The sequence below is a fragment of the Drosophila santomea genome, chromosome 3R (assembly GCF_016746245.2).
Source record: "Drosophila santomea strain STO CAGO 1482 chromosome 3R, Prin_Dsan_1.1, whole genome shotgun sequence".
Taxonomy (NCBI): domain Eukaryota; kingdom Metazoa; phylum Arthropoda; class Insecta; order Diptera; family Drosophilidae; genus Drosophila; species Drosophila santomea.
Genome location: NC_053019.2, coordinates 11,508,547 through 11,534,613, shown reverse-complemented (window position 1 = coordinate 11,534,613; position 26,067 = coordinate 11,508,547). Strand labels below are relative to the sequence as shown.

Sequence of the window (26,067 nt, the reverse complement as noted above, 5' to 3'; positions counted from 1 at the left end):
GTGATAACGACCCGACTCATTTCCATCGGCTCGATTCTGTCGAGACTTGCCCCCAAGCTCAGTAGTCTACGAATCGCTGAGCCGTCGGCACGGTTTAATTGGACGGACAACTCGGATTAGGTCCGATTGAGCCGCATTTCGGATCACTTCCTTATCACAAGCTAGCGACGTGACTTAAATTCCATTGACGTGCGGGTATTTTGTGAATCACAACCGGTGGCTGAAAACCCTAGTTCTAGAACAAAGAACACTGCAATGGGTGGAATTCAGTACATCTGCCTGCTGGCTCTCATAATAGGAGCATCATTAATGACAACAAGCGATGCAAATTGTAAGTCTGATAGCAATATTTAAGTCAAACTCTGTCTTTATGACGATCTTTTGGTGTCAAGTATCTCATGCCTATGCTAATTTCATTTAAAAGAGAACACAGTAAACATGAAGTCGTCTTGGTAAAGAGAAGTTGGGCAAAAAGAAAGAAGCCTATTAGTTTTATAGCTTTATATTCGGTTTATTATGATAATAAAAACTTTATTGAAGTAAATAAATATTTTATTGATAAAGCAGGATGGCTATTATCAAACGGAGGCTGGTCGCCTCTTAGCGATACATTTCACCAGCTACGCACTACTCAGTTTATTAATATTATATATCATATTATTACTCAAGTAATAATATTAAAAATATATATAGAAATTGGGAAATGTTTTATTACTTATGTAATTTCCAATTTCCTACGAGTGCAAAGTGAACGATGGTCGCAGCTCATGCGTTATATCATCAAAAATGACTGCATTTGTTTATTGTAGTAAACATTTCTAAATTATTACATTTAGAAAACCCCATTTGCATATATGTATGCACTTGTTGATAAAGATTCCAATAAATTCCAAAAGCTAACCCCAATGGTGCTCACACATACATATATTGAGAGCTAATCTCCGAAAAAGAATTCCCCCAATCAACAATTGTTTACCGATCGATCAGATCCCAATAGATTTTTATAAGCGTGAGACCTAATTGATGTTTATTCATTTAAATTAACATACTGTAGCCAGGTAAAGTTCTCTTTATTGGGGGATGCACACTTTCAACAAAGATCCGACAGTTTAGTAAACATTCACAAATGACCATATTTTTACTGTGTCTTCACCTTTTGATATAGTACTTTTAAATTGACTTTATTAGTGTGTTGACAAGTCCTAATTTGTGGAATATTCCAGAACAATTTAATTATATCGTAGATATAAATTATGTGTTCTTTAAATGAGTCAATTGCCTTAAAGCGGCGCCTAGAACTTGAAATTCGCAAGAGAAATGATAACAATGACAATGACATTATCTGTATGAGCTGAAATCTAACCATTTTAATTGTATCATTTTATAAATTTTCAGCAAGCCGGGATGTTAATGCCGAATTGAACAGGATTCCTGCCTCGAAATGGTTGCAATATGTAGAAACAGCGTTGGACTCAGTAAATAGGCAAAAGCGGTTTGTAAAACTGATTACTTTGAAAACCAGTTACGCTGATGAATTTGGGAGTGACACCTATCAGACTGTAACTATATACCTGTAAAAAGGGGAATTTAAATTTGTAGCACGACCTGTATTTCCGTATTCGGTCTTAAATTTAAACATTTACATAAAGTGACTTGAATTCTACACAATTTTTCAGTCTGGAGGACACTCTATTGGGATCCGATATCACTGTTAAGAACGGTAGCCTTTCACACCGCCAACTCCTGGATACTTTACCCAGCCTAGCTTCGAAGAAGGACAACAAGCTCGCCCTAAAGATCCTTAAGTCGAGCTTGCTCGTTTTCAACAGCGAATGCCTGCCCAATGAAATCGATGGAGATGAGTGCCGCAGTTACCTGGAGCAAAAACCACTTCCAGAGGGCAGTAGTTTACGAACGGAGTGTGAAAACTCGCTCAAGGGAAACCGAGAGGGTCACCATGCTTTTAGGAGGCTACTTGGTAGCAGCCACTACAGGAATGGATTCTACGAGGTATGTTTTGCCCAGAAAACCAGGATGCGGAAAAGGAATTTTATGGGCAATATGGTATTTTCAGATGTTTCCCAATTCCGGAAGACGCGAAACGGTGCCTGCTGCGTGGTCCATCAGTAAGGATCTATATGAGCCCGACAACATTCAAACCTCCAAACAACAAACCGTCGAAAGCAACTCCAACTTGGGCCTTCCTCAGTGGGCGCAGTTTGTGGAGCATGATCTCAGCAAGCCGGTATCGCAATCAATGAGTAAGTTTCTTACGATGACCTCTTCTTTCCATACTTAACACTGCTAAAACAAAGATTTTAAACAATTATTTAATGCCCTGAAAATAAGTCCTGTGGACATCACAAGTTGACTTGAAGATATATACATACAATTCAATTACAAATTATATTTATTTAGTTAAAGTAAATCTATGTAACTAATGAGTTGTGCATTCCCAGGCAATGGAGCCCCGATAGAGTGCTGCAGCCGTGACCAGATCAACCTTCAGCCGCGTCACCACCACCCGGCATGTGCTCCGATTCTATACCAGCCCGGTGGGAAATACGACGTGCCCAGCTGCCTCAATTATGTGAGAAGTGCTCTGGCCGTGGCTGATTGCAATTTCGGTGGCGCCGAGCAGGTGAGAAGAATTCAATTATGAAAAACCACGTAAAAATATCACTGATTGCTTACACCCATATGTATTACATGTATGTAGCTCAACCAGGCCACGGGGTCCTTGGATCTGTCGCAACTCTACGGTTTCACGGCATCAGCGGAGAGAAAGTTGCGGCTTCTTGAGGGCGGTTTGTTGAGGTCAACTCCACGAGGAGAGTTCGACAACGCCCTGCTTCCCATTGCCACCGACGCGGAAGGACCTTCGTTCTGCGCCAGGGAGAGAATTGGAGATGGCACCTGCTTTGCAGCCGGAGACTCGCGGGTGAACAGCAGTCCGTTCTCCATACTGATCTACACGATCTTCATGCGCAACCACAACAAAGTGGCTGCCGAGCTGCAGCAAAGGAATCCCCGGTGGAGCGACGAAAAGCTCTTCCAAGCAGCCAAGGCCGTCAATGTGGATATATACCGTCGAGTGGTGATTGAAGAGTGGCTTCCCGAGGTGATCGGCCAGAAGTTGGCTAGTGAGATTAGGAGGAAACACGGTAGTCGTGCTTTGGAGGTCTCCAATGAGTTTGCGGTGGCTGCCATTCGATTTTACTTCTCAATGGTGCCCAATGAGCTCCAAAATTTGACCAAGGATAACGTAGTCTACGGAACTGAAAAGTAAGTGCCATAATGTGCTGAAGAATATATGAACAAATTGATTGCCATATACATTACTAATACGATAAATAATACAAACATTTGATCATTGATTACAAAAGATATTAATACTTACCGAGTACTTTTAATAACATGTCACTTGTCTCCAGAAACAACGAATATGTGTTTATAAGCAAGGAGCTTCCAACTAGAAATCTGTTTGAGCTCAAAGAAGAAATCTACAAGCCAAAGTTACAGTACACTTCCCAAAAGTTAAATAACATCCTTGAGAGTTTACTCAACCAGGAGTCCATGAAGATGGATGCGGCCTACTCCGGTGGTGTAAGTAATATGATTTTGATATTTATATATCCCAAAAATCAAATTTTAACTCACAGGTCGTCTGGCACAAGGACACCAGACCCACCCACGCCGACATTTTGGCATTCGATATCCAAAGGGGCAGAGATCACGGTCTGCTGCCATACCATCGGTACTTGGAGTCGTGTGTCCTGTCCGAACCCGTAAAAAGCTGGAAAGATTTTGAGCACTTCATTCCAAACGATGTGGGTTGTTCATTTATTACGACTATCCTTTTATTAATATAGTTTCAAATTACTCATTCAACAAGGTTTTGGATAAGCTGAAGACAATCTACGCCAGTTGGGCTGATGTGGACCTCATTGTGGGTGGTATTTCGGAGAAGCCTGTTCACGGATCCGTTGGCCCCACCTTCAGCTGCATTATCTGTATGAGCTATCATGTTATAAAATGTAGTTCTATCTCTGAAATACTTTTCTTATAGCCGAGCAATTCGTACATGTTCTAAAGCAAAACGAGCAAAAAGCCCCGAAACACAATGAACTGGTGGAGCAATATCGCCACTTCAATGGAACCAAACTCCTGTGCCTGAGCTCCGGCCTTTCAGCTGTTCCGCAGAATATTTTCCAGTTACCATCGACCAGGTTAGTACTGAAAAGAAATCATAATAGATCACCTGTCAGTCGCTTGAGTCACAGTCTGCACACAATTTGATTCCCATTTGATATTCCACTGAGTACTGAAGTGATAAGCTCGGCAACCAAAATTATCTACAACCTTAATGATTGTTTTTTTTCGTGTTTCCTTACAGAAATCAAATGGTCTCTTGTGAAGACGTCTAGAGGGTGAGAATACAACGCCGCTCACACTTCGCAACCAATTTAAGATTGTTTCCAAACCAAAAAATTGTATAACAGCCAAAACTCATTAAATACCTCAATAACATCTTGATTCTTATTATCTTTTTGCTATATTGGTTGTTAACTATACTTTTGTGTAGGGGAACATCGAATTACAGATATATCTGATTGTATTGCCATATCGTTATGTTTAAATAGACATGGAATTACAGATCGATTGTCTGGCTGACACTTTTGATAACTCTCAACTCAGAAGCGGATCGTTAAAGTCACGCAATATTACTATACTAAAAGCCGTTGCAGAAAGTGTTGCGGCCAGTGCGATACGTGTATTTCCATTTTGAACAATTCCCATTTTGAACTGCAATGAGGGTCGCTTTTTTCTGATATTACGTGAAATAGTGGCCAAACCTCATTAAACGGCAAGAATGTCACAATTAGCTCCAATAAAAGTTATTGGCCAATAATCTCATAAAATAGTTGCCTCAGACCCTACAGCTTTGCTTTACAACTTATAATTTATGATAAAGGACATTCCTAGGCTGGGAATGATTCATAAGCAGCATACAGAAGTTGGATATGATAATGGTATAAGATAAAGAGTAAGTTATTTGTAGATTTCAATTTTAATTGATCGAAATTATGCACACACGTCATGACATAAATTATTTTAATTTTCGATTGTCATGAGACTGTTTTCCATGAAAGTATATACATAAAAGACTTTTTTGACCTTTAAAATAATCATAGAGATGCATTGTTGTGATATAAAATATATATTAAAGTACCAATCCAAGAAGCGTGGATTTTGCCTTGTAACTTGATTTTTAATAAGCTATTATAGGTATTACCCAGTATGCAGCTGATGATAGAAATGAGTCCTTGAAAGAACTGAAGAAATTCCTAGTACACCTTATTATCTTTAATCGAAAGTTTGATTTGTTGTTGGCCCCAGGGTCAACTGTTGACCATTCCCTACGGTTCCATTGTGGGCTGATATCAATATCAAGGCCCAAAGGCAGCAGTTTCTCTCATAAGGAATGGTATTTGTATTCGTTTCTCTGCTCCCAGATAAGATTGAAAAAGTGCCTATGAGCACAACACCAAATGATAAGGCACACTTTTGCTTTTGCGATAACGCACCATCGCAATTTCAGGCAATCAATTAATGAGCCAGCTGATATCGCCGATTCCCTTTGGGCCAGCCAACGTCAGTTAGTTGGAGTTGGAATTCGATTCGCAGCGGGTCGAGAGTGCTAGTGCTAGTTCGGGTCGAAAAAAGAGCAAAAAAATAAATAAAGAGCACAGTGGGCAGTACAAGGTAACCCATCGGTGCTTCTAAGCCCGTAAATCAAGATACCAAAGATATGGCACAGACATCGGTATCTTAGGATCTGATGTCATGCCAGTGAAAGCAATAAATAAATCTCGAATCACAGCTGCCAGCCAAACGATGCCAGCCATACGATGGCGGTAAATAAGTGACCCACAATCACGGACTAAAAATACGCGATCAACTCTTATATTGGAGTCCTTATGTAATGAGCTTCCATTAATGATTGCTTCATTTGCGAAGAATTTCCTGGCTTGTGATAACTGCAAAAATAAAAAAAAGACCAGCAAACTGAAAAAGCAAGGCAATCGCAAACACAGTGCCAATTGCGTTTATCTAATCGGACAGTTGGCTACCACACAGGTGTATTAGGTACTCTTCTAGGTACCTATGTGTTTCCAAATGCAAAGGTATCTAAAGGTAGCTATCTATCGGTTCGCATTGCCCATTCGGAATCAATAGTTTACCAGATCGCTTTGATTCCACACCGGCGGAATGGTTAAGCCGGGCAATAGGACCCTGAAATACTTCCGACCCATTTCCGTCAAGTATGGGTAAATATCAAGCGTGATGGACAGGTGTCTATATCACAGATTGGCGCACAGATTGTCAACACCTGTCTATCTTATTTCGGTATACCTAGGCGTCAGTTCCGAACACCTAGTGTTTTACTGTTTAACTGTTTAAAATACAAATTTAAAAAATCGTTGAGTTAGGTCTGGGCTAACATATCTTAAATGTAAGCTGTGAACCAGCTATTATATTTTTCTATTGAACAATTGAAGTTTGGACCTATTTTCGGTGTGCTACAATTAGTCATCGACAATTACCTTCTGTCATGCATTAGTTGCAATGTAGTGTTATCAACGAAACACAAAAAGATGGGCGAAGAACTGCGCAGTTAATATTAGCAGTTAATGCCAAACTTAAAATGGAAAGAACCAACAAATGATGGAAAACGATAGTTATTTGGATTGCACACTTTCTTATTTCCCAGGATGCCACAAAACGGCTACGAAAATGGAGTTCCCGGCGGGAATCAGGCAAATGGGCAGTACGACGAGGTCAAACCCACTTATGCCCTGGAGCATTTGGCCACCTTTAAGCTCAAGAACGAGGCTGAGGTCAAGCAGCCGAAGGAGAAGATGAAGCTTCTGGTCGAACTGGAGAAGACCGGGGGCATTTGGCCGCACAAAATGTTCATGAGCTTCAATGGACAGTGGCTGGTGATGCTGGACAGTGAGATGAAGGAGATTGAGAATTTCCCAGGCAGCCTGATTACGGAGCCCACGGCTTTCATAAGCGAACATCCGCAGGAGTCATTCAACAATATCCTCATCTTCTCAGTGCCCGGAATCTCACTGGGCAATACCGAAATGCACATCTTCCAGGTGAGAAGCCCCTGTTTGTTAGAGATCTGTAATAATTAAATCATTCATAGGTGGCCGATGTCAGTTCAGTGCTTTTGGTCGAGGATCTAAAGACGGTGAGTTGCAAAATGAAATGTTTCCCGATCTCCAAACCAAATTGAATCCAAATTCCTTGCTTTTTCAGCTGAGCAAGGGAACGCCTGTGACAGTGGATCGCAACAAGACACCGATTGTGCTGCCCAAGCCGGAAAGGCCCCAGAACCAGCCGGCCAAGGATCAGTATGGAATAGCAGCTGCAGTGGCTGGAATAGCAGCAGAGAAGAATGCCCTGGACAAGGAGCAGACCGAGCGGGATGTCCAGGTGATAAACCACTGCTTCGAGGACATCGAGAGGTTCATGGCGCGACTTCATTATGCCGCCGAGGCCCTCAACGAGCTGAAGTTGCGCAAGGAGCAGCATAATCCTCACGGTGAGGGACTTTTGGTCCTGAGATCGCGACCCCCGATCGAGAGCGAGTTCCACGACATCTTGGCCAAGGTGAAACTGGCCCTGATATACTCCGTCCGGCTGCAGAACCAATTCGCCAAGCCCGCCGATCCGGTGCACAATGTCTTCATTTCGCTTAAGTCCATCGTCACCGTTTGCAACGATATCTACGAGGATGCGGGTCTGCCTCAGGCGGTGGTAAATCCCCTTCTGCGTCGTGAGACCATTGCCTTCCTCAACGGCATTCTGGACTCCAACGAGAAGCAGCTGTGGCAGAGCCTCGGCCCCAACTGGACGGTTCCCAAGGATCAGTTCAAGGATCACAAGAGCTCCTACCACCCGATCTTCTACGACGACTGGTCTCCCGATTGGGTGGTCGATGAGGAGGTGCCGTACCTGGCTCCTGCTCTCAAGAAGAGCACAACGCCTTCGCCAGTGCCGGTTGCAGTGCCACCGAGTCCAGGTCTAGGAAATCGCACCTGGCTGAGCAGATTAGAGAGCCGAAACGTGAAGATCGCCGAGGTTGCCTTCAATAAGTCGGCCACCAACGAGAAGGAACTGAAGGTTACGAAGGGAGAGTATTTGGAGGTACGTAACTAATAATCATCGAAAGCGGTTTAATTTAATTGTCGTGGAATGAACGTCTGTTATTGTCATTTAGCACATTTCACGAAAACATCCCATTTTCAAGTTGCTTGTTAATTAAGATTTGCATATGATTTAACACGATTCAGCATTTCAAATCGTTTGTCTGTAAAAGGCAATTATTTTTTGATGCAATCCAGTTTTGTTCATTTAGGTATGTATGTCCACGTGTGAAAACTGAATCACTTGACATCTAATAAGGCACAGGTCTTTTACTTTTATATTAATCTTTTGTTTTGGAATGTTGCTGATATAAAAGCTTTAGATAAGTGTTGGTTATTAAGATAAGAAAATTCTTAGACGGAAAAAAAATGATTCCATAGTTTTAAATTCAGGGACTTACCCCGTAGTTGTAGTTGAGATGAGAGGTCATTGACACCGTTTCACCATACAAAAACCAAGAATAGAATTACTAAACATTGATTATATTAATACTATGTACCAGTTTTATTATACATGACACCAATCTTATCGATTCCCCATTTACGCGATCTTAGTACCACATCAACCCGATAACAGACCTTATAACGTTCATATACCTCGTCTGATTCCAAGATTATCGATGACTCCCGCAACTGGTGGAAGGCCCGTAACTCGTACGGGAACATCGGCTACGTGCCGCACACAGTGCTCACGCCGTACAACTTTGAGCCCGGAGTAAATGGCCGGGACACGGAGTCGCTGGCCTCGATGGCTTTGACGGAGAACGGCGGCGAGGAGGTCAATCCTCCGCTGTACCGCAACACCATGGCCATGTATACCGCTCCCGTGGAGCAGCCGGCGGCCAATGGCAAGGCAATGCAGCGCACCTTCTCGATGCCCAACGTGCCAGTCCCACCACCGATGCCTCCACCAAGCGACAGCCAGACGAATACGCCCAGTGGCACCCTCAAGCGCAACATGGCGGCGGCAGGAGCGCTAGCAGGTGGGTACCTAAACAAAAGAAAAACAATCATAATATGAATAATTGTCGTTTATTGTGATAACAGCTATGCGCGCCCGCAACGATTGCGAGGCAGATGACCAAGCATACTACATGCATGACGACGTGAACGACGAACTGCGACTTCTGCTGCAGCAGCGAGAGAGGCGCAAGGACCTCGAGATCCTTAAGACGCCGGAAATCTACATCAACCAGAACTCAAAGCCACGTGAGGTGGAGGAGTGGCTGCGGGGCAAGGGCTTCTCGGACATCATTATCAAGCGATTGCACACACTTAGTGGCGAGGAGATCTTCGCCCTATCACCACACACCATCGAAAGTTACTTTGGCCAGCGGGAGAGTCGCCGCCTCATTTCCCAGATCGTGCTGCAAAAGAACTTCTGCGAGGTGAGTTCTTGTACATAATAATTAATCTTATCAAATTCATTCCCATATCCAATTTTGCAGTACAAAACCATTCGATCATCGGAGCTTTCTGCCAAACTGGCACGTGCCCGCCAAAAGGCCGATCAGTCTAATGGCAATCCCAACGAGGTCTTCTAAGGTCTTTCTCCTATAGCCGGAGACCATCGAGACAATAATGCTTCAGATGCCATTAATTTATTTATGTTTAATAATCCTCCATTTATGTTAAACAGTGTTCATACGTACATTAAAAAACAAGACAAAAAAGGGTTCGACTTTTACGCTTTGAATGTTTGCATTTTTATGAAATGAAATGTATGTATATTTATAAAATGAAGAAATCGAATTATTAATCTAATGAATATGATTTCCTGTAGAGAACTTAACTTCCCTTAACTCAAAAGTGGTGTGATTAGTTGCGCTATTCGAAGCCGTGGCATGATTAATTAGACAAGAATATGTTTATCATTACAAGAAACTTTGAGAACTGGTTATGGAACAGTCCTAATGCAACGATTATTGGTTAACCCAGATACCTTATATGTCGAACTGCAGCTTGAACTGCAGACTTCAATCAACAAAGTTACGAAACAAGCGAAAAATGTTTTTTCCATAAACATGATTTTAATGTTATGAAGAAGTAATAGACGGCGCTCAAGTGCAATAAGTGATAATCTTCATAAATTCATAAATTCTGCAATGTGAATGCACCCTAAAGCATCAAGTAAGTGGGCGTTTTGAAACCGGTAGGGGCGTGGCGTGCCATGTGACTGTTTTGGGGGCATGTTGAGGAGGAAATAAGTATTTGAAAATGTAAGTCACGCGCCTGTTTACCCGATAATTCAGATCTGTGAAGTCACATGTTTCAAGGCTCTAACCGGTCTCTTGTTAGCCTGGTTACTTGGCCGAACAAGTGTAGGTTCACGTGTACTTGCTGGCCGAAACATAAAAATACAACTTTTATTCGAATCATATTGGGAATTTTGATTTTTCGAGTTTGGGTAGTTTACAAGCGATGACCAATTGTTTCGCTTTCTGCGGCGGTTTTGCCAATTAGAACGAATTAATTTTGCAATTACGCGCCACGCAGAAAACAGGTCCATGGGTTATTTGGGTTTAAGAGTCGATCAAATTGAATCAATTAGACTCAAATTTATTTGCAACGAACAAACAAACAGCAAACGAGTTATGACTGATACCAGATTGTTGTCAACCTTTGTTACGGATAGGACTTTTAATCGATCTGTAATACATTTGACAGATCAAATTGTGTGTGAATGTGACGATTGTAATGATTGGTTTTTTGCTAAGGTAAACATACCTCTTTCCATGCAACTTTGTCGACTGCACATTTTACGGCCGGGTAATGCTGACAGATAATTACCAACTGTTTGGAGATTTGGTAATACGATTGATTTAGACAGCGGCAAACATTCCGGGCAAGACATACTTTAAACGCTTTTCTTGTTTGCTGTTAGGTGCTGTTTGCTTATACCGTTTTGTGGTCAATTTAAAAGTCGAAAAGCATTTAAACATTTGAATCATGAGAAATTATAAAAATTACCTTTGAATTCTGCCTTCAAAATTATCTATAAAACGTATTTCAGTAGCTTTGAAATATTTTTACTGCATTCACACACAAAAATTCGGGTGTCTTTTTATGCCAAGTAGTGTCCCCAATTATGTGCATTTGGCTCTAGGACGGCCCCAATGTTTAATTAATGAAACAATTAGCCGTAACGACGGTCACGCAGAGCCAGTGACACACAAAATGAAACCAAAATGTGGATTTCGAAACATTTTCGAAAGAAAAGCTCTCTAGGTCATGTCAGCCGTGTGTCCCCAAATTACATAGCTTGGCACTCGGAAAGGTCGGCGGGTCGCCAATGGCCGAGCAATAAAGACCAATAACCAATAGCGTTAGGTACACTTAAAACGTAGCTGAGATAAGTAGTGTCCTGGCCAAAAGCGACAACTGTTCGAACATAAATTACATAAAGCATAAACGCAGCGACGTTTTCAATAGCGCCATTAAATTGGAGCAGAGAGAAAAAAGCTGAAATGCGGGGAGCCTTTGATTTACACACTCGCAGATGCAAGTACAGTGGAACCGGCCAGCCTTACCTGCTCTTACCAACTCAACGCGGCTTAAAAACGCTAACGTTAACGCTAACGCTAACGCCAACATTTGCGCATGCGCGGCGCAGCGGATTCGATATAAAAGGCCCAAATTCAGCGGCAGCGCAGTTAGTTCGCCTTGGGCCTTGCCACAGTTAACCACCCGATCCGAAATCCATAGCATAGAAGTGCAGCCGCTAGTTAATCGTCCACGGATTAGCACTAAGCCCTCTATTTTGTGGGCAGGTGCAAACCCAATTAAACGGTGAACTGCTGTTTTCACGTCACTAGTACTAGTAATCGCGAAAACCAACATAATTCGCAGCAATTTGCTCACCTCAGCGTGGAATTCGCGATTGCGCACTTCAAATTGGTCGATTGTAAATACGGTCTTTGAGTATCGCGAGGGAATACCCCTCCACTGCCCCTTCACCGAAGCCGTTGGCTATAAAAGTGAAAGAACTTGATTAATCGTCGGGAGAAAGGATATTCGCTGCGAGCCACCGTAAGTACATTTTATGCGAAAAGTGCGGTAACGCAATTTAATAGCTGTAAAAAGTCATGCGAAAAGCATGAACATAAGCCAGACTTAAAAAATATCATCGATAGATATGCTACAGATTACATTTCTAGGAATGCCTTTAAGTGTTTCGTTTAAAAAATCCAAATAAACATCAACCACTTTACTCTGGTTTACCCAATATTGGCATAAAGTTACAGTAAAGTAAAGTAACAAATATTTATAATCGAGTATTTTTTGATTTCAATAATGGATAGACCCAGAGCAACAATGCAAACAATTATAAGATTTTTAAAATCTAATGCTAATGATTTGATCTAAATTTTGAACACCGCAATCTGCACAGATAATCTTATTTGGATTAAAATTAGGTCAGCATCAACAGCCTCGCAATATATTAGATTACTTTAATGAATTACTTTAATGAATAAAAAGTCGATATTTAGTTTTATCTGCAATCTGATAATTAGCAAGTCATTAGTAACCAAGTGCTCAGTGATCAACAAATCGCTAAAATAAAACCCAGACCCACTAATTTAGAGTAATTACCAATATTAACGTGAACTCTATAAATGATTTCCTTCCAATGTCAATTATTCTGCAGTCTGCAACTTAAAAACCACAATTGCAAATAATCAACTGAATTTGCTTAAAGGGCACCTAGTAATGAAACAGTGTTAGGATAACGTTCGTACAAACACATATCTCTGTTAACAGCTTTGGTTTTGAAACGAAATGAGTCTTTTAATTAATGGCCAATTATGGAGCACAATAGCTCCACGTACTTAAAGCACATACCGGTTTGCAAAACTGCTCTAAATTACACATTTTAATATAGATTACGGTCAAGCGCTGTTTTTAAAACCTCTCGAAGCCGTTGGCGGTAAACAACTGACCCAAGCATTGCGTTGAAAGTAACAAATCTTTTAATTACAAGCAAGACAATTATTTTGAGATCCAATGCGGCGACCTTCAGGCTTCCATTGCGGGTCTTTCGACAAAGGTTTCCAGTCGACCAAAAACTGAAAACCAAACCGAAAAACCACATTGATCGGCACCCGCGTGGCCTTTTGAATGCCTCGAATTGATTTCTTTTTACTGCATTCTGACTAAGTCCGGTGTTTTGATTCGGCTCGAGTGCTTTGATATAAATCTCAAGCTCTTGACAGCTGAGATATATGTATGCTCCACACTACGGACAATTCATTTTCCTTTCTTCTGGCCATCAAGCATTCGCTGAGTTATTCGCCTAGAACATTTGAATCGCTCATTCGGATCAGGTTTTTAATCGTCCGTGACTTATTACGCGGGCTTTACTTTCTCTATCGATCGGAATCTTTTAAGCCCGTTATGCAAACGCAGCCAATAGTGACGTATGCCTTAATACTTTCATATATTTCATTACATCTGGCGACTTGCCATTCACCTGGTGGTCTTAAGGCTTAACGGTTATGCTGTTCAAGCTGCCATTTAGCTTGAAACCCAGAAGTCATTTACGATCTTTGGGCCGCATTTGCGCAGGCGTCGCAGACAGGTGTTGTTGTATATCCGTCTTTGTCGGTCGATCTCACATAAAATTAGTTTATTGTATAGGAAATAATGAAATCTGCGCTTTAAGTCACGACACCTCCAACAATGGCAGATATTAGTTTTGGGAACTATCATACTGCCGTGTGTCAGCTGAAAAACAAGAAACACTCGACTGTGCAACTACCACCCCATTGCAATTAGTTTAGTTGCACATAATTGACAGACATGCATAATTCACTTCTGGTGTTCAATCCAGCTAGTTAGTCCCAGTTATTAATACTCGTACCAAATCGTTCCAGAATTACGTCAGCAAACAGGTTAGCCACCCCCACCCACTTAAGAAATAGGCACTTCACAACTAGGCCAACTCCAAAGTGAATGAATCTACTTAGTGAATACTACTACTGTCTACTGTCCCAAACGTCCATCCATTCCACAGGTTGAAACCCAATTAAGACCAATATGTCTACGCATTGAATGTCTAAAAATAACTGGATTAATATAGTATGTATGCAGCTACTGGTCACCTAGAGAAGTGGGCGTTTTTACGGTCGTTGCACCCAATCTCGTGCACAAGTCGACTTGCCAAATCGAAGGCGGTGTCTGAAATTGCTCGGACTCCTTCATGGCAGACAGCCCGGCGTGTGCGCAGCCCACATGGCGTATTAATTCGCCCAAGAACCACAGAGCACCCCACAAACGCGGCCAATTATTGCAATTACCTGAGCGAATTAAACAATAGTACAATTAATTAGCTGAGGAGCTTGTGGAATGTGCCTGATGACCACAGACTTTCAAAATGCTTTGGTGTCTACCACAGTCAGCCTTTATCATTGCAGTTATTATCATATGGAGATCGTGTGTATTTATAGCCGCTTTTCGTCGAGTAAAGTAGTACGAAAGATTCGTCAAAGATAACGTAACCTATCAATAAAACTGATATATGATATTGTGAAACATTACTAAGATTTTATAAACACTGTCTTTACAACTTTAGTTGATCGCAGTTGCTGAACTTAACTTTCTAATAAATGCAAGCACACTTATCACACAAGATAAAGACAGATATTTAAATTATGGTCACCTTAAAATCGAGCTGATTGCCAATTTTTATTTGTAAGCATTTAATGCTGACTTAAACTTCAGTAGCCAGCAACAAAAGCATTTAACGCGCTTGGCTACATATTTAAATTCAATTTTGCATAACAGATCGGTAACGTTTACATGGTTGGTAATGCCAGACGATTTTCGTGATTTCCATGACTTAATCCCCATTGCAGTCGGCCAACTGCGATTGATCCTATTGATCGAATCGAGCCAAAACCCAAAGAAAGCGATTGTGTATTCGGGTCCAACCAGTTTTGCCAATTGCACCGCCGTTTCAAAGTCAAGGTCTCCGTACCTCCAAACGACCAGCTTGCAACGGTCAACGGCAGCAGCAAGTGGCAAGTGGCCACATGGCTCGTCCATAATTGGCGTCCATTACCACTTTAGTTGGTCCGCCACCGCTCGTCGGTTAGCTGATTCACGGGGCGTCTGTCACGACTTGTTCATGAAACTGGAGATTAGCTTTCCTTGCTTCCTGCCATTGCAATCCTACGAGCGTAATAATAAAAATTTCCCGACTAGAAGGTCGCGGCCGATTAATGGGCCTGGGAAAATGTGATTCAATAAGGGCGGCGGTCTTTTGAGTGATTGCGTGAATGCATATCCAGAAAAACGAGCCGACATTGCAGTAACACATTTCTCGAGTGCGATACACTTTAATGAAGAAATTGTATCTCGCGTGCCGAACGGATTGTCTTCGGCGGAAGCTTCCGTTTTCGAATAGCTGTTGCAAGAGTTTTCCCTGCTCTGGTTGGCATTGTATTGTCACTGCCGTACTTTGCGTGTTAACCGGACCATCGTAATTACATTAGTTTTAATTGCAGCGAGCCAATACAGCAACTCAACAACTAAACAACTCAACAGCTCAGCATACAAGATTCAACCAAACCAGGTAGCGGATCATAAATCGCGTCTTGTCTTCGGTGTATTTCTTTGTGTTTAATTCGTTTTTCGTTTTTCCATGTCGCGACACTGAGCTTAATTAGTCGAGCGGCTTGTCGCCACTTCATTCACACAAGTGCGGCACACGTTCGGCTCATCATTTCCCAGCCATCAGTCGACCAAAAAGGAAACTTGGAGCCTGTTGTCGTCGGGTTGATTAAAATGTTATGGCCACCCAATGCAGACAAGCATATTTATTAGCAGCTAATAAACCAGCTTAAAAAGCTCGTGCTGCTTCTGTAGTGATTCAAATAGCTTTTTAATAGATTTTCATTCATTTAAACTGAATTTACTTTCCCTGCTTAACATTCAGAGCATTAAATTTCTAAACTTTGTTTTTAAAAGTAATAACATGTAAAACTAATAAATGAGTTGCAGTGTTCGTACTATCCGATTCCATATTCATATTTTATATTCGATTTATGTTCATATTCCAACCAGTGAGTTAATAAACCCATTGCGATCTTATCTGATCTGAATGCAGTCATTCATGTAAATGTGATAATCCCTTTAGCAACAGCAATAGTGAGACGACCTCTTTGGCGAGACGCTGCTGATTAGCAAACCAGTGTCGTACACTTACTTTTTATGGGCTCGTATACTTTATTATGATATGATATTTCAGTTTTCGTCAAAACAATCTTAATTATGGAAACAAGATCTAAGCATATGATATTCTTCAGCTTAAAGCCAGTAGCAACTGTTTAAGAAATGCGCCCGCCAAGAAAATTCTCAGCACTTGGCCATGTTATGTTTTATATGTGGTATACCGTATACGAGTAATTAAAAGTAAAGCAAGCGGCATGAGACCCAGAGACCTACTGTGCCTGCATCATTGGAGTCGTGATATGTCAGCCCGAGTGGCGAACGGGAAAGGCACAGGCGGCAAATATATTTAAAGGTATATGTTTACGTTTACTCGGATCAAGAACGTCGACTTGAGTTCGATCCGAGGCTTGTGGTTTTGTTTTTCGACTTTAGCATTTAATTGTAAATAAGCTGGCAAAACAAAAACAAAAACAGAAAGACAAATCACGCCGGGGGTTTGACTGCCATCGAGCGACCCATTGAGTAGAAAAGGTGATAACGTTGACTGCATCCAGTGGCTGACGCAGTTGGTTGGGTGCGAATGTTAGTGTGTATTTTACTAAATCAAATTCGGTGCTTAATACAGGGCAACATAATGGGCGTCTAGATGTTCAGCTTGACGTCTTGAACGTTCTTCAGGGCATCCGAGTAGCGTGCCAGCACGGGATCCACCTCCTCCTTGACGAACTCTCCTACTTGGTCGCTGGCTCGTCCAGTGAATGTTTTGGCATCCAGAATGGTGTCCAGTTGCTCGAGGATGGGCGAAAAGTAGGGATCCTTGCGCACTCGCTCCACCAGATCGTTGTCCTTGCCGTGCTGCTTCACCTGGGCTCCGGCCTCCTGGGACAGCACGCGAATCTTCTCGTGGCACACCTGGCGATCTCCTCCGGCCTTCACCATGGCCATGATTATGTTCTCCGTGGACATGAAGGGAAGCTCCTGCGAAATGTGCCGTTCAATCACCTTCGGGTAGACGACCAATCCCTGCGAGATGTTCAGCAGAGTAAGCAGAGCGGCATCCGCAGCCAAGAAGGCCTCAGAAAGGGTCAACCTCCTGTTCGCAGAGTCATCCAGGGTTCGTTCCAGCCACTGGGTGGCATGTGTATTAGCGGCACTGCTGAACAGGGTGATGAGGTGTCGGGCCAGCGCGCAACAACGTTCAGAGCGCATGGGGTTCCTCTTGTAGGGCATGGCCGAGGAGCCAATCTGGGTGCTCTCGAAGGGCTCTTCCAGCTCTTTGCGGGAGGCGAGGATGCGCAGGTCGGAACACATCTTGTGGATGGTGGTGCCGAGGCTGGCAAGAGCGGCCACGATCTCCACATCCACCTTCCGGGAGTATGTTTGTCCGGTTACCGCATAGGCCTTCTTAAAGCCAGCTAGTTCGGTGACCAACAGATCCAGCTGCTTCACCTTCTCGCCATCCCCATTGAAGAGCTGCAGGAACGAGGCCTGAGTACCAGTAGTTCCCTTGACTCCCCGAAAGCGCAGGTCCTCTAAACAGCGGGACAGGGCTCGTTCGTCCATGATCAGATCCTGGATCCACAGGCAGGCCCGCTTTCCCACCGTGGTCAACTGGGCGGGCTGGAGATGGGTGAATCCCAACGTGGGCTGATCCTTGTAGCTCTGGGCAAACTGGCTTAGACGAGCTATCACGCTGGCGACTCGTGGGAGGAGCAGTTTCAGAGCGTCCCTCAGTACAATCAGATCAGTGTTGTCGCCCACATAGCACGAGGTAGCTCCCAAATGGATCACCGGCGCAGCAGAGGGACACTGTTTGGCAAAGACATGGACGTGGGCCATTACGTCGTGGCGAGTAAGTCGCTCCTCGGCGGCGGCCGCCTCAAAGTCGATGTTGCTGATCTGGAGCTCCATCTCGGCAATCTGGGCATCGCTGATCTCCAATCCCAGCCTGCTCTCCGCCTTCGCCAGCCACACCCACAACCGGCGCCAGGTGGAGAACTTGTTCTGGTCACTGAAGAGGAACTGCATCTCTTTGCTGGCGTATCGGGTGCTCAGCGGCGACTTGTAGCCCTCGTAGTTGCTAGCCATGTTTGGTATTCTATGTAGGAGATTATTGACTATAAATCACAAATCCGCCGGGCAAATAGTGCGTAATTACGAGCGAAGAGTCGGAAAACAACTGTTGCTTAATTAAGCGACTTCTCACATGTGGCGGGCCAGTGTGACCGACTTGCGCTAGGGCGATGTGAAATATACCACACGCACACACTAATATACCAAGTTCTAAATGGACCGTTATATTTACATATATTTAAAAAACGGAACCGGAAATTGTCTAATTGGAATTTATTCAAAAGAAGGAGTCCTGAAAGGGTATTAATATATATATCATTATTTTAGCCCATAGAGTTTCGTCAATTGATAGCCTTTAAGATAATATTTTCGTATTGGTTCTATGATAAATTAAAAAGAATAAAATAATTGCAACACTATTTAACCTTGCCGCTATTTATTGAATTAAATCTCACGAATTCCTAGCTGTAAGCATTACGTTTTTAGTTGGTTTAAAGCACAGGTCAAGTATGTTAAGTTGAGTATGGCGGTAGCTAATGTTTCGGTTGTTTTAACTAACAATTAAAGCGAGCAAAAATCAATAAAAAGCTGCTTAATATTAATTCACGTTTACTAGGTTGTACGACTAAAATAACAACGTCATTAAAACAAGAAATAAAGTCAACCATCAAAGTCGTAGACAAGCGAATCAGATAATTTTCGATAAGTTGCCATCCATAACTAGCTGGTTATAAATAAAAAATCACATCTTTTTGGAAAAAATGGCAAAAATGTAAAAGAAAAACAAGAAAAAATATGAACTAGTTTTCATTGAGTAAAATGCAAAAAATCCAACTAGCCATAAGATACAAATCAGATCTTTACTTTTGCCACGGTAGTCATATTAATGGGAAGGCCGTAAAAAGTAATTTAAATCGAAAAATGTCAAGCACTTTGTGGACAATTTTAATTTGCATCAGCCAGAGCCAAAACATACACATAATGACCAACCGAAAATAGTGACCACTTGGAACAGAACTGGTTCGACGAAATCGGTGCAGTACAGTTAAGAATCAATTAGTACACCGCATCTAAGGCGATTGCAAATTGCATTTGGCATGTGTGAAAATATCCAAATAGCTTCCAAATTCAGAAGGCTGAAAAATTCGCCGTCCAAGAGTCCAAGCTCCTGAGATCTTGTGATCTTACTTATGTTACGTAAATCACCGCAGTCGATTGGCTATGAAATTGCATATTGACGGCACTTTGACAAAATGCTGCCATTGGCTTGCATAAATTTTGATTTAAAACGACACATATTTTGTAATTAACGTGCGGATTTATCGAGTTGCGAAACTGGGGATCCCGTAAGAAATAAAGAAATACCAGAGCAGTGACAGCTTCTGATGGGTCCGGGTCCCGTTTTTGCAGTTTTAGGTGCTCGACGCTTGGGACACTTTCCTTTTAAATGGCCATTTCAATTAGTGCTTGTTACTGTATCGGTCGGACAAATAGGAATGTCCTCGATTTGTGTGCACGCCACGTAGCCGCGTTTTTCATACCTATACCTCCGCCAAATACAACCGATTGCAATGATGTTGTCGCTCTCCGGTTATAGAGCAGGTCTTATATGGTATATAGTTGGCCAAAGCCAGCCAATAAATCAATCACGGCATCACCATGCGTCCCATGCACTATTTTACACCTTAATGATCACCAAATAGCTCGGGATATGAATTCGTTTTTAATTAGAAGTCGTTAAAGTCGTAAAAAATTTGCTCGCGTTGTCCAATTTCGTCACTAGATCTGGCCAAAATTACCACGCCTTCTATGAAAGCTTATATATGGGTGCACTTGCACCATTTAAGTGCATGGCTGCATAACGAATAGTCTATGTCAATCATGAAATTAGCCAAAGATAAAAAGTACAGACATGACCAAAAACAAACTGAGCCCTTCCGCCAAAATGACGTAACTTTTCCGTTGGCCTTTTGTTGTCATGTGGTTGAAAAATCCATAACTCATTTTTTGGTCTGCGCCCATAGTTTTGGGAAAGTCAATCAAAACCAAATCATAAATCAACGTTTGCAGGCTTTTAAATTGTAAAGCAAACTAGTTTCGGATTTGAAGTGCGCGTAAAATATGTTTATGCTATGGAAATATCATTAGGTTAGTCTAGCCAATTCTTTTTGGTGTACAATTTACGCCAGCCAGCAATAACTTCTATTGTTGAGAAATTTGGGATTGAAGTTATTTATCGTCAGAAGTTGGAGTAAAAATGGATAAAATGAGTTAGGGGGGTAAGGGTAAATGGGAAAACAAATTTTGTTTTCTTTTATTTCATTTCTCTATTTCACCCCAGTGCCTTAGAAAATTCTTTAACTTAAAACTCACTTGATGAAAATAGTTTAATTCAACAATAAACAATCTGTCTGATGCTGTACTGCAACATGATTTAATACAAATAATTTTGATATTGTTAAGTAGTTAATATTAAATTAATTCACTCATTTCGCTGTTTTACAACTTTGTAATCGTAAATATTGGCTTTGCAAGAACGCGGCACGATAAAATTATATGCATGTATTCATTTTTTAGAAAGGGACTGCATGGTAAATTAGAATATAATGGCGCGGCCAAGCGGTTCTTGTGACCATTATAGCCACGACATGTCCGTCCGATTCGCGATTCGCAGATCGCCCAGATCTTTCAGAGGTTCTCTTGTGTTCTGTTACAGATTTCAGCGATAGCCACATCGGATATTTTTATGTCCCAGTCATTCGTGTCTAGTACGTCTCATTAAGGCTGAGACCAACAATGTTGATGACGGCCCTGACCAACGGCTGCTGTTTTCTGAGCTAACTTGCATATGGATTGGATTGCCTTGGCGTGTCCGCCTGAGACTGCAATTCAAATTTAAGTCGAGACTTGAATACAGCACTCTTTTCTATTGACAGGCGGCGATGTTGGCGTTGTGGTTTTAAATCCAGCCAATCATCGGTTCCAATCACCCGTTGACCCCATTCGAATTTTAAAACCCCAGAGATGCACTCAGAAAAACATGGGAAACTATTAAGTTCTATTGCTAAGGCAGTACTGATGAAAGTGTATCAATGCATTTTGTTTCCAAACATTTAGGCATGTATATTCAATATTTACTATCAATATTCTCGCTATTTTTGCTACCTCAATAATTATTAATTTACAAGCCTATAAGCTAGTCAAAATAGGTCGCTATGCTGGAAAAGAGGTACTAATAGATTTATTTAGATCAATTTCTATCACAAATTAAAAAAATGTATTTCTAACACATTTGCATGCCCATGAACAAATCTATTAATTAGGCAAGGGCCAACTTGACTACAAGTGTAGGCGATGGTTTCCTGGAGAGGGCCACCGCCAATCGGCCGATCAATTTGGATCCAGGGTCCCGGAAAGTGTAAGACTCATGGCACGAACTCGAATTGTTGTCTGGTCCATTGTTCTGCACGGCATGCAATTAAAACATTGACAGAGGGGCGCCTTTGTTTTATTTTGTGGGGTTTCTGGTGGTGGATGCCGATGGATGCGGATTTGCATGCAGCAGCAGCTGGCCTTTTGTGGAAAAGGCTGGGAATGAGTTGGCTTAGTCGGCAGAACGGGGCCGCAGACAAATTCATTATGTAAAGCTAACCATTACTGTCGATTCGGTCTGTTTACATAAGTAGCTTGCAAATTGGTCAAATATGCAGTTGCCATAAAACAATTATGAGACTTTTCACGCTTTTGCGCGCCTTGAGCACTCGAATCTGCATCTGAATTGGATTCATTGTGCTCAGATTTATGCTTGGGGTTGGGTTTGGTGTTTGCTGTTCGGTGTTTAAAGTATGGGGTTTTGGCCCAATACTATTCAGTACACATAATACCCAGATAGCCGGGTCTGAGCAATGAACATGTTCGTACTAAAATGTCGCAATAAATAATAATGAATGCGCACCAAAAAGGTGATGAAACCTGTTGTGACCATATGTGAGCCAAAGGAGACGGAGTCCAGATCGATCGGCTGCCGCAAAAAAATGCAAAACGTTCCAGTTGTAGTTCACTTGCCGTCTGCAGCCGGCGAACATGAAATGTGTCCAAAGTGTTCAATGTGTCCAACGAGTCCAAGTCGGTAGTGTTGGCTTCACGTATCAGCCGCTGGGATAGATACAATGTATGCTCTTTTGGCCAATTGCAGGTGCCTCTGCAAAAAACACAGTTTTCATTTGGGTTACCATACCAGCACCACTTGAGTTGCTGAATGTGTTGAGTGTGCTAACAACTTTTTCCCATGTTGTTCAGGATGCCATATCCATAGATTGTCGATGGCCGTAAATGGCGGAGACCTTGGACCACAATATTCATGATTCATTATTAATGTGTTTCTTTTTGAACAGGAAAAACAAATTTAAGTATTTAAGTATTCATTTATTTAAATGTGTCAATTTTAATTTCAGATGATTAGGGCACGAGATCTTCTGCTCTTGGCCCTCTTGGGATTCATCTCATGTGCACTTGGGCTGAAAGTTTCCTCGGGCTACCATATAGTCCACAATCATCCCCAATCATCATTTCCCAACTATCATGGATTCAGTTACCTACAAGGCTCGGCTCCATATGTAATTGAGTAAGCTTTTAGAAAATCTGTTTCTCCGTTCTCTAATGTGAGCCATTAACTTTTAGGAACAGCCTGCCGACTTCTCCGGCTCCACAAAATCCGTTTTCCTCGTCTGCCAGTCCTCCCGTAACCGCTTATGGTTACAGCTTTCCCACTGCTGGTAGGGTGTCATGTGCTGCTCCTCCGGCAGTTTGCGAAAAAAGTGCTTACCGCACCTTGGACGGATCCTGCAATCACCTGGAGCAACCTGGCCTAGGAGTGGCCAATTCCAAGTAATTTTTATTAGATTCTGTAAAGAGTTTAAGGTGCTTATTTTCTATGATCCTACTAGGTATGGGCGCCTTCTGACTCCCAAATATGCCGACGGCATTTCGGCACCCACTAGATCCGTGACGGGAGATGAGTTGCCCAGTGCTCGTCTTGTTTCCTTGGTGGCCTTTGGAGAACAAGATGTACCCGATCCGGAGTTCACGCTGCACAACATGCAGTGGGGCCAGATCATGACCCACGATATGAGCATGCAGGCGGGTGGCACTCAGTCCAGTAAGTACTACATCTAAAATTATAAATGTATGTTCCTTGATAAAGACGCTTGAATATTCAACAGAAAAGCATCCCACACGTTGTTGCACCGACGATGGTCGTCTGATTGGCCTGGACACCGCGCACAAGACCTGTTTCGCCATTATTGTGCCACCCCACGATCCGGCTTACTCCCAAGTGGGCACTGAGTGCCTCAACTTTGTGCGCACTCTGACGGATCGGGACTCCAACTGCCAGTACCACGGTGGCCCGGCGGAGCAGCTGACGGTGGTCACCTCGTATTTGGATCTCTCGCTGGTATACGGCAATTCCATTCAGCAGAACAGCGATATCCGGGAGTTCCAGGGAGGACGGATGATTGTGGAGGAGCGTAACGGAGCCAAGTGGCTGCCACTTTCTCGAAATGTGACCGGCGATTGTGATGCGGTTGATGCCAGTGAGGTGTGCTACCGTTCTGGGGATGTGAGGGTCAACCAGAATCCGGGCCTGGCCATTCTCCAGACGATCCTGCTGCGTGAACACAATCGCATTGCGGACGCCTTGTCGGCCCTGAATCCACACTACGATGATCGCACGCTGTTCCAGGAGGCGCGAAAGATCAACATTGCCCAGTATCAGCAAATCAGTTACTACGAATGGCTGCCCATCTTTCTGGGGGGCGAGAACATGCTGAAGAACCAGCTGATCTACAAGGCTCCGTCGGGAAGCTACATCAACGATTTCGATCATACCATCGATCCATCGGTGCTGAATGAGCATGCGACGGCCGCTTTCAGATACTTCCATTCCCAGATTGAAGGTCGCTTGGAGTAAGTGCCTCCTTACTATTAGAGCTAAAGGGGTTTTTTTAATTTTAATATTTTTGTACAGCCTTCTATCCGAGCTGCGTCAAGTTCTCGGCTCTCTGACCCTCAGCGACTGGTTCAACCGTCCCGGCATTATCGAGGTGGGAGATAACTTTGATTCCCTGACCAGAGGACATGCCACACAGCCCGAGGAGCTAACTGATATCAACTTTGACCGACAGGTGGGTACACAAATAGCTAAATTAGTCCACCTTTCTCACCGCTCACCTTTCCTGACCTAGATCAAGCACTTCCTGTTCAGAAGAAACATGCCTTTTGGTTCCGATCTGCGATCCCTGGACATTCAGCGTAACCGCGATCACGGTCTGGCCTCCTACAATGACATGAGGGAATTCTGCGGACTGAGACGTGCCCACTCGTGGGAGGGATACGGTGATCTAATCAGTCCACCCATTCTGGAGAAACTGAAGTCGCTGTACCCAAGCCACGAAGACGTGGACCTGACTGTGGGAGCCTCTTTGGAGGCGCATGTGGCCGGAGCTTTGGCTGGACCCACCTTCCTGTGTATCCTCACTGAACAGTTCTACAGGACCAGGGTGGGAGATCGTTTCTTCTTCGAAAACGGAGACAAGCTCACCGGATTTACGCCTGGTAAATAAACCTTTCCTCCCTGACAAATCAAAATATTAATGCATAAATACCTCTTTTCATAGATCAACTGGAGGAGCTGCGAAAGGCTAGTATGGCCCGTTTGCTGTGCGACAATGGCAACCACATTTCATCTATGCAGCCCGAAGCTTTCAGAACTGTTTCGCATTCGTAAGCTAGAACTGAAAATATAGGATTCAGGGATAGTTCAAGTTACTAAACTATTTGTTTAATTACAGGAATCCGATCATGCCGTGCTCAAATATTCCACAAGTCGACCTCACCAAATGGATTGATCAAAAGCCATATGCCACTGTAGATCCGTCGCACTACGGAAAGAAATAATCCCTTGCTGCGGGATCTATGGTTAACTAGTTGAATACAAATACCTTTAGCTTAATCAGTAACATAATCGTTAATGCGAAGTCCCTTCCCCCACCCTGTATGATAATGCCCCCAACTGATGTACAGAAATAAAGCCTTACCATTTAAATAATCAGCTTTCCTTTCTCTTGACCTATAATGTGTGTAAGCTCGCATTGTAGGGTTTTAATTGATATGAAAATAAGTCAAGGGCGAAGATCAAGAACGAAGGTCTCCAGTCCCTCCCCTTCTTATGCAATATGTCCAGATAATGAAACGACGGGTCCAAAAACCTTTACACTTTCGTTGACTTTGGGATAGCTCCGATTCATCGGGGTTAATCATATGGAGGCGCGCGACCGAGGTGTGAACAAGTTGATAGAAACGGCCAATTAAGAGACAAAACTCTTTTTTCTGCTGTTTTTCAGTCATTGTTCATTCGAATCGTAAAGCTGAACAATCGACAACAAAGAATCTGTTCTTTTTTGCATATGTCTTCATATTCTGTTTTCATATGGGAGTTAACATATTAATACTTCAGAGGCTGTCCACTTTTGGATTGGACATAAATTTACATAAGTTTACAGAGAACCTAGGATGACGAGCAGATTTCTGAATGGACATG

General features: G+C 42.7%; 4 protein-coding genes across 6 annotated transcripts; 3 read left to right on the top strand and 1 right to left on the bottom strand.

Moving 5' to 3' along the window:
- Positions 1–53: 53 nt before the first annotated feature.
- LOC120453287 (chorion peroxidase) lies at positions 54–4,536 on the top strand. 2 transcript variants are annotated; one of them, XM_039637914.1, is made up of 11 exons: positions 56–331; positions 1,396–1,492; positions 1,677–2,010; positions 2,075–2,261; positions 2,460–2,641; positions 2,720–3,285; positions 3,435–3,606; positions 3,663–3,830; positions 3,896–4,013; positions 4,070–4,229; positions 4,397–4,536. In XM_039637914.1, the coding sequence occupies exons 1-11, from the start codon at positions 256–258 to the stop codon at positions 4,425–4,427; spliced, it is 2,091 nt and encodes a 696-aa protein (XP_039493848.1). In that variant the 5' UTR covers positions 56–255; the 3' UTR covers positions 4,428–4,536. The 2 variants fall into 2 exon arrangements, with proteins under 2 accessions (XP_039493849.1, XP_039493848.1); XM_039637915.2 differs by lacking the exons at positions 3,663–3,830; positions 3,896–4,013; positions 4,070–4,229; positions 4,397–4,536 and having other exon boundaries at positions 54–331; positions 2,720–3,289; positions 3,435–3,548.
- A 1,093-nt stretch (positions 4,537–5,629) lies between these two features.
- On the top strand, positions 5,630–9,906 carry LOC120453258 (epidermal growth factor receptor kinase substrate 8). Of its 2 annotated transcripts, none has more exons than XM_039637880.2 (7): positions 5,630–5,766; positions 6,776–7,169; positions 7,220–7,264; positions 7,333–8,223; positions 8,836–9,205; positions 9,270–9,610; positions 9,671–9,906. In XM_039637880.2, the coding sequence occupies exons 2-7, from the start codon at positions 6,777–6,779 to the stop codon at positions 9,764–9,766; spliced, it is 2,136 nt and encodes a 711-aa protein (XP_039493814.1). In that variant the 5' UTR covers positions 5,630–5,766; position 6,776; the 3' UTR covers positions 9,767–9,906. The 2 variants fall into 2 exon arrangements, with proteins under 2 accessions (XP_039493814.1, XP_039493813.1); XM_039637879.2 differs by lacking the exon at positions 5,630–5,766 and adding an exon at positions 6,208–6,332.
- Positions 9,907–11,896: 1,990 nt separating this feature from the next.
- On the top strand, positions 11,897–25,558 carry LOC120452003 (peroxidase). The gene is made up of 9 exons (XM_039636035.1): positions 11,897–12,251; positions 22,922–23,091; positions 23,148–23,354; positions 23,414–23,625; positions 23,690–24,434; positions 24,496–24,652; positions 24,713–25,082; positions 25,145–25,250; positions 25,319–25,558. Exons 2-9 carry the CDS (start codon positions 22,922–22,924, stop codon positions 25,422–25,424), a joined length of 2,073 nt encoding a protein of 690 aa, XP_039491969.1. The 5' UTR covers positions 11,897–12,251; the 3' UTR covers positions 25,425–25,558.
- Positions 16,965–18,592, bottom strand: LOC120452004 (adenylosuccinate lyase). Its single transcript, XM_039636036.2, has one exon. It carries the CDS (start codon positions 18,480–18,482, stop codon positions 17,037–17,039), a length of 1,446 nt encoding a protein of 481 aa, XP_039491970.1. The 5' UTR covers positions 18,483–18,592; the 3' UTR covers positions 16,965–17,036.
- Positions 25,559–26,067: the final 509 nt, after the last annotated feature.